At 44.0% G+C, this 8,468-nt stretch overlaps 1 protein-coding gene and 1 long non-coding RNA gene across 5 annotated transcripts in view; one reads left to right on the top strand and one right to left on the bottom strand.

The window, feature by feature from the left end:
* The window catches only part of ANXA13 (annexin A13), a 50,945-nt gene that overhangs the window by 18,929 nt on the left and 23,548 nt on the right, over window positions 1-8,468 (bottom strand). For all 3 annotated transcript variants that reach the window (XM_019459906.2, XM_019459907.2, XM_019459908.2), the window contains one exon: window positions 611-705. In XM_019459906.2, the coding sequence (XP_019315451.1) occupies window positions 611-705 (95 nt within the window). The remainder of the gene's footprint in view (window positions 1-610; window positions 706-8,468) is intronic.
* On the top strand, window positions 4,810-8,320 carry LOC109273182 (uncharacterized). 2 transcript variants are annotated; one of them, XR_002082888.2, is made up of 4 exons: window positions 4,810-5,325; window positions 6,494-6,674; window positions 7,144-7,288; window positions 8,192-8,320. It is a non-coding gene; the product is annotated as an uncharacterized LOC109273182 (long non-coding RNA). The 2 variants fall into 2 exon arrangements; XR_002082887.2 differs by lacking the exon at window positions 7,144-7,288 and having other exon boundaries at window positions 4,827-5,325.

An 8,468-nucleotide genomic window follows, 5' to 3' on the forward strand; every position in this document is an offset into this window, starting at 1 on the left:
TCTCAAAAAAAAAAAAAAAAACCTAAAAAAAAAGAAAAGGTTAAATTGTGTTCATCTTATATTAATAAAGAAAATAGAAAGCCTACTGCATACTTAAAAAAATCGATACATAACATCAACAACAACAAAACAAATGAAAGAAAAGACACATAAAGAAAGAAAAAAGCGGTCATGCTTGACGAAATGGAGGTTTTTTTCAGTGTTCTATAACAATCACTTATGAAGAACATATCATTCTTGAAGACAGATGGATAAATGAAGAATTCTTGTATAAAGACCCACCTGTGAAAACTGATTTTCAAGTTATTGGCCTATCTGTAAGTTAGTATGTAGAATTATCAATGGGAAAATGACAGAGGGATTACTAGGAAAAGGAAGTCAGTTTTCAAAAGGAGTTAAAGAATATTGATTATATAGGCTATGAAGTTAACAAGGCAATTTCAGTTTTTCTGAAATCAATTAAAATTGTAAAGAGTAGTTTACTTTTGTTTGCTCTTGAGCTAACTGATTAAAGCTTTAAAGATATTCTCTGCTGCCTTGGGAAGGTAGAGAAAGCAGAGACCTCCAAGGCCAAGGCTGTGTGCCCGTTTTCAGGGACGCTTGGAATCACCTTGCCATACGTTGCCTTGTACTTTTGCTTTATTTGTTGCCTCTCATCCGATGTCCTGCTTGATAAGATTTCAATGATGGCTGCTTCATCGGTTCCTAAAGTGCAGGAGAAAGAGACAAGGCCAAGAGTGAACAAGAAAGAAGATGGAGGTTGATTTTACTCAATTCCAAGGAAGCTGGGGCATTGGTTAGAGGCTTCAGTGGAGCCTAGATGCATCCCTTAATATCCTTTAATATCCTTTAATATCTCGTGGAGAAGTGTGTTCTTTTCACTCACTTGACAAATATCCATGGAGGCCTCACATGGCATGAAGCACAGTGCTAGACATTGCAGTGGAAAGAGAAACGAGTATGGCCTTAATTTCACTCCCAGTATTCAAGAGAAATGAAAACAAATGGCCACACAAAACTTGCACACAAATGTTTGTTGCTTCATCATTCATAATAGCTGAAAGGTTTCTAACAACCTGAATGTCCATCAGTGAACAAACAGATAAACAAATGTGGTATATCCATACAACGGAATATTACTTGGCCAGAAAAATGAATGAAGTCCTGATACATGCTACAGTTTGAATGAACCTTGAAACATTATGCTAAGTGAAAGAATCCAGTCACAGAAGAACACGTATATATATTATTCCATTCATATGAAAGTCAAGAATAGGGAAATCTATAAAGATAAAAAGGAGATTAGTGTCTGGGGATGGGCTGGGTAGGGAGGTGACAGCTAAAGAGTAGGAGGTTTCTTTTTTGAGGTGATGAAAATGTTCAAAGTTGACTGCAATGATGATTTCACATATCTGTGAGTATATTAAAAGCCATTGAATTGTACATTTTAAAGGGTGAATTGTATGGGATGTGAATTTACACCTCAATAAAACTGAAAAATCTGAAAAAAAAAAAGTATGGTCTGTTCCTTGGCCTCCAGGTACTTAAAACTGAGTAGAAGAGAATAAAATATAGGTCCACATTGCTACAATATGAAGCCCACCCTTAAACTTGTCAATGTCAAGAGAGAAGTCCAAATTGGGACCATGATGGTTAACTGTCTCTTTAAGCTCCTGACTGTTACATTAAAATTTTTTTTTATATTTATTTATTTTTGAGAGAGCATGAACAGGGGTGGGGAGAGAGGGAGGGAGAGAGAGAGAGAGAGAGAGAGAGAGAGAGAGAGAGAATCTGAAGCAGACTCCACGCCATCAGCACAGAGCCCCATGTAAGACTCGAACCCATGAACCACAAGATCATGACCTGAGTCGAAGTCAGACACTCAACCAACTGAGCCACCCAGGTGCTCCCTGACTCTTACATTTTTAGATTACACTCTTTCTAAAAAGTTTTTTCCTCTGATGTTCCAAAAGTACCACATGCTCATTGTAGGCAATTTGATCAGTATCAAAAACTATAATGAATAAGAAATAAGGGGAGAATATCCTTTTCAAGAACATGGAGACAGGATTGGAAAGCTGATCCAGGGATTGCAGGTGTGGGAATGAGAAAGTCTATTTAGCCAGCAAACCCTGAATTAGATTCTTCAGCCTGGATTCAAGTAATTCTTCTACCCTTATGGACTATATGGCATTGACTGTATATACCACTGACCCTTGAATAATACAAGGATTGGGGTGCCAAGTCTCCTTGAAGTAGAATATTCATGTATAACTTTTGAGTCCCCCAGAACTTTAGTACTCAAGTAATAGTCTACTATTAACCAGAAGCCTTAGTGATAACATAAAGTCAATTAACACATCTTTGTATGTTTTGTGTATCATATATTATTATAGTCAACTAGAGAAAAGCAAATGTTACCGAGAAAATCATAAGGAAAATACATTTACAGTACTGTACTGTAAAATTCTGCATATAAGTGGACCTGTGTTGTTCAAGGGTCAAACCTGTTTTGTTCAAAGGTCAACTATATATAGATATCACTGAGTCATTAAACCCATGATTTTGCTGATATTTTGTAAAGGACAGGGGTTGAATGAGTAGATTAACTCAGTAGTGCTCAGGTTGACAAAAATCATGGAAGGTGGTAGCTGAATGATTGGGGTTTGAAAGCCTGCTACAGAATGTAGACCTTTGGCAACAAAGGCACAGGGAGAGTGCCATGTGAGGACGGAGGACTGGAGAGATGCATCCATAAACCAAGGAACTCCTGAGGCCACCAGAAGCAGGGTAGAAGCCTGGAACAGGTCCTTCCTAGTGCCTTCAGGGGGGAGTATAGCCTACTGACTTCTTGACTTGAGACTCTGGCTTTCAGAACTGGGAGACAATAAATTTCTGCTGTTTTTAGCCACCTGGTATGTGGTACTTCATTATGGCAGCCCTAGGAAACTAATGCACCCATTATCCTCAGCAGTGTCTCAAGACTTCAAGAAGGTCTTCACAGCCAGAGTCTGGAGAATCCTGCATTGGCCTTTTCCCAGCCCTACTCCTAATGGCCGCTCCCTGTGACTAACTAGCATGTGCTTGGTCATTTTTGATTGGAACTGACTTAGTTGAACTTGCGTGATCGCTCCTACCCAGCTGAGAGCTCAGGATCCCCAAGAAACAAGAGATGGTAGATGCATTTCATAGAAGAGTTGGGAGGAAGAAAAATCTGGGTCATGGGTGTGGGGAAACTGTGGAAGGGGGACATAACCACAGACAGAGGGACGGGAACAAAGAGACTCCCCTTATTTCTTTGCTGGTGAAGGCTTGAGGTGTTCTACCCCTGCCTCGATTCTGGTATCAGTCCTCACGGCAGTATTTGGGGAGACAGGGATAAGAGAGCTGCGTGCTTGTCCTGGCACAGCCATGAACTTTGTGTCCTCAGACTATTCACTTAGTCTCAGGGATTAGTTCCACCTTTATAATTCTGGGAGGACCTAGCTGTTTGATTCCAAATGGAGAAATAGAAAATTCTAGGATGAGCTCACCTATAAGAACAGCAGTGATTAATTGCCTGCCTCGTTCTGGTTCATTTCCAGCTCTGTTATTTATGTTGTTCCTCTTAATTTTTTCCTGCTGTTTCAGCTTTACAAGGGGTATCCAATTACTTCCTCTGTGACATTTTTTTTTTTTTTTTTAACTTTTGAGTGCCAGAATTCTCACCTCAGAAGGGGTTTCTTTTTCTGGTAAAAATCTCTTGAATCGGTCCCTTTCTTTCTGTGAGGGCTGCTCCTGCCCAGGTCCAGGGCCTCTGCATCTCAGGTCTGGATTCTTACAGGTGTTATCCCTAAAAGGAGCCTTCCTGCTTCCCAGGTGGCCCATTCGCTATATTGTGCCAGCCAGAATCTGGGGCTCATCCCTGGCTCGCTCTTTCCCCTCACCCCACTCCAATTAGTTACCACTAAGACCTCACTATTCTACTTCCTTGATATCTCTCAGATCCACCCTTTTCTCTCCACCCTCACCTCTGTCACATTGCTCAGCGGAACTACTGATATCTAAATGGGGTTCCTGCCTTATACACACCTTTCCAGCCGGCATGCACTGTCCCTAGAATGTGCTTGCTTATGGGCAGCTCACCTGTATCAAAGCTTGTAATAAAGGGCCCTACAAACCCAGAATAGAGTCTCAACTCTTCAGTGGGGCGTATGAGGCCTTTTAGAGTAGCTCCTACTTGCCTCTCAAAGTCATGTCCCTCCCACTCATGCTCTTTTGGGTTCTCCATAAAGCACGTGCAGCTCCTAGAACAGGCAACACTTTTCTTTCTCATCTCTGGGTCTTCCTTCTACCTGGAACACCTTTATCTTTGATCCTCACCTTCACTCCATTCCTCGTTCAGGACTCAACTCACTGGACTTTTCTGGAACGGAGGAGTCACTCCACCTTCTATGTCCCTCACATGGTCTGTTCTCCGTCCCATTTCTGCCATGCCACACTGCAAGTCCCATGGGACAGAGGAGGGACTTGCTCACTGCTGTATCCACATAGAAGCCTCTCAAAATTCATCAGATGACTTGTTGAATGAATGGATATTTAAATTCATGCATATAAATGTGAATGATTGAATGAGTGGAGACGTTTGCATAGCATCATGACGGAAACTTGTCCCTGCATTCGTGTAAGCTGCGCTTGCTGCTTGGACCAATAGGAAATCTACTCTGATGCCAGAGTCCACCCATAGCAGGATAATTCAGGAAAATTGAATTAAAATTTTAAAAATAATGTTTTTTAGATTTTCCTTCCTGGAATGCATTAGAAAGTGAGACCGGAGACCAACGCCGTCCCGGGATGGCTTAGCATCACCCTGGAGGTTGGGGGGAGAGCCTGGAAATGACTAGATTTCCCTCAAGCTCTTTGAATCTGGTCTCAGGTTTATGCTGGGAGCCTTTCCCACTACCCGACCAAGAAGCGATTTACTGAACAATGACCTCATTTTACATTTCACAATATGTGTGTCATATAAGCAGTCTGTGCTGCTGAACGGTTTCCTGTAAACATTTACAATGGTTTGAGGCACTGGGGCCAGTCCCCAGTAGTTCTGGGAAAGACTTTTTAGAAAACAAGAAGGAACCTCTGCCCCAACTGTACATTGGACACTGCAGAGTAATTATACAGTAGAGGTCAGGCCCAGGGTGATAATTAGCCTTGGGGGTGCCAGAGGGCCTCCTCGCTTTTGCACTCCCAGCAATTTTCTGGGAGGAGACAGAGCTGAGTTTCAGCAGGATGGAGGCCGCTGGGTGTGAAACGCCCTCCGCTTCACACTGGGGGCCCATGTGCCACGTGAGTGATCTGAGTGGTGTGCGGGCGGCGGTGGGGGTCTCCCCTTTCCCCACAGGCCCCTCATGCCAGCCCCAGGGGCCTGGCTGAGCTGCGGAGGGGGGGCAGGCTGTGGGCTTCCCAGTCCCTCAGTGTCTCCTTTGAAAATGGGAGTGCAGGGAAGGCAGGGGAAGCAACGAGTGGGGGAGAATCTTGCGTGGCAAGGAGGGTACTTGTCTACTGTGTTTCCTGAGGCTCCTATAATAATTACCACAAACCCTGTGACTTAAAACAGCAATATACTCCCTCACAATTCGGAGGCCAAACGTGTGAAATCATGTCGGCCACGCTCCCACCAGAGGCTCCGGGGTCAAATCTGTGCCTTGCCTGTTCTAACATCCGGAGGCTGCGGACAGTCCTTCGCTCGGCATCTGGAACATTGCTCCACTCTCTGCTTCTGCTTCACGTGGCCTCTTCCTGAGTGTTTGCTTCTGCCTCTCTTGCTCTCTCTCCTTTTAAAATCTTTATTTATTTATTTAAGTAATCTCTGTACCCTGTGTGGGGCTTGAACTCAGAACCCCGAGATCAAGAGTCTTGTGCTCCACTGACTGAGCCAGCCAGGTGCCCCTCTCCTGTCTCCTTTAAGGACATTAGTCAATGGATTTAGGGCCCACCCAGGTAATCCAGCTTCATCCTTTCTCAAGTCCTTAACTTAATTACTTCTGCCAAGATCCTTTTCTCAGTTAAGGTCACATTCACAGGTTCTGGGTGGATATATCTTTGGGGGGAGCACCATTCACCCTGGTACACTCTCAGTAGTAAAGAGCAAAGGCCACTCTGGGGGTGGGGGTGCTCTTTGCTGCCCATACTGATCTAATTGGCTTTGTGGGGATCTTGGATCTGAGCTTATCCTTTAAAAGGAGCAGATTAGCATGTAATGAGGGCCAGAGTCGTGCTGAGACTGTGCTGCCTTCTGCCTCAGCACCTGTCTGCAAGGAGGCATTATTAGCCCATTCTGCAGTTGAAATGGGGCACCAGTAGGTAGCAGAGCAGGGGCTCAAACCCAGGTCCGAAGTTCATTCCCATGCCTGGTGAGGGGAAAGGGAACTGGGCTCAGGGTTACCAGATCCCAGTTCTAGGTCTGGTTCCACTCCGGTGTGTCTTGAGAAGCGTTAACCTCTGTGGCTCTCAGATGGACTAGACCTTGCTCCCAAAGCGTGGTCTCAGGATCTACGGCATCAGCATCACCTGGGAGCTTACTGGAAATGTAGGATCTCAGAAACCACTCGGAGCTACCAGTCAGAATCTGCGTGTTAACATCCTGGCGACTCAAAAGCACGTTACATTTTAGGAAGTCATGAACTAGAACTAAGGTAATCTTCATGGCAACTTTTCCTTCAGAGAGACTGTTTCTGTGTTTCTTTGAGGGAGAATGACAAGCATCCTTTTACATTTCAGAAAGGATAATGGGTGTCGGGTCCATACGCTGTCAGGTTTAAGGCATTCTCTTCAGAGAATAACCTCTGAGCCTCAGCATTCTCTCTGTTAAGTTGTTATAATACAACTTTATAGGGTTGTTGAAAGGGTTACACGAGGTGATGTGTATGCAGTGACCAGCTTAGCACTTGGCGCATAGAAGGGGCTCTACAGCAGTAATCAGCACAACAGTGGTCCCACCTTCAAGCCACATCCAAAAGGGAGAAGAAAACACTGGGTGGCTTTGGCACTCAGTAGGTACTCTATGTTGAATGCACTGAGTGGCTGAAAGCACAGGGATGTATCACTAACTGCAGCTGAGTTATTCCCACACCCACTTTGCTCCTGGCTCCAACCCACATCCAGGTGTCAGGACCTCACTTGAGAGGCAGCAGGGAAGCACCTGTGAGGCTGGCTCAGCCACTCGGTAAAACTCAGAACTATAAACATCCTGCCACTTCCAGGCAAACATGGCTCCCGGCAGCTGTTGTCCAAATACAACATGAGCCAGGTCAGGATATGAGCAAGAAACAGCTTCTCTCTGCTGAGCTTTTCTCTGATGCCCCCCCAAACCAAGCAAGCTAGTTGTCATCCTTCATTTCCAGCTCCCTCTCCCTCTGATTTATTCCAAAACACTTACTACATAGAAATCCCTTTTACCACTCTCCTACAGGGTCTTCTCCAGCCCCAGCTCCCTTGGGACTTCTCCAACATTTCTTGGGCAAGACAGACTATTCTATATTCAGATAGTTCCTTATGTTGAAGCGAAATATGTCTTCTTAGAACTTAGTTCTTTCTGTGGAGTCTCAAAGAATTTACGGTCATATTTGTTCTACCACAAGTACCCATTCCTAGGAAAGTAAATCTTCACTGATTTACTTCTAAGTAAAAATCTAGCACTTGTTTTTGCAAAACAATATGCCAAGTGAAAGAAGCCAGACACAAAAGGTCACACACTGCATGATTCCCTTTAGATGAAATGTCCAGAATAGGCAAATCCATAGAGACAGAAAGTAGATTATGATTGCCTGGGCCTGAAGGGAGGGGGGGAGTGGGGAGTGGGGAGTGGATGCTAATAGAAATAGGGTTTCGTTTGGGGGCAGTGAAAATGTTCTGGAATTAATAATGATTGTTATCGATCCTGTGCATATACTAAAGCCCAGATTTCTGGGACTAGGAAATTTTTCATCAGTGATCTCCTTGGGTCTCAGAGCCTCTCCTCATGGTCTTATTCCTAGATGCTCTTCCCTTCATCTTACCTTGTTACTGGGGTTACCTTATTCCTGATCTCTTTCTCAGTCTCCTATTCTTGGCTATGCACTTACCTGAGGCATTGATGTAAATAGTTTCCCTGGCCTTGACCCTTGATTCTTGACCTCGGCCACTGTTTTATGTTTACTCGATCTACTTCTAGATGCCATTCCAGATCCCTAATCCAGCTTTCATCAGACCTAATGCCCTACCACCTCTCATGAGAGGGACCAGAGAGACTTGGATGACATTAGGATTTCATAACTACACTTCTCATGAAGTTTCTTCCACCTTAAGGTCAGATTCAATGTCATAGTATCCAGTTTTTAACTATCCTATTGGACCTTGAAAAGCATTAGGATCTGATTATAGTTTGGGTATCTTTTACAAAGAGAACCCTAGAGGTAATTAACTTGGGTTAGTTCGGAATGTACAAGATC

The sequence above is a fragment of the Panthera pardus genome, unplaced genomic scaffold (assembly GCF_024362965.1).
Source record: "Panthera pardus isolate Hobbes unplaced genomic scaffold, ASM2436296v1 HiC_scaffold_7, whole genome shotgun sequence".
In the NCBI taxonomy this organism is placed as follows: domain Eukaryota; kingdom Metazoa; phylum Chordata; class Mammalia; order Carnivora; family Felidae; genus Panthera; species Panthera pardus.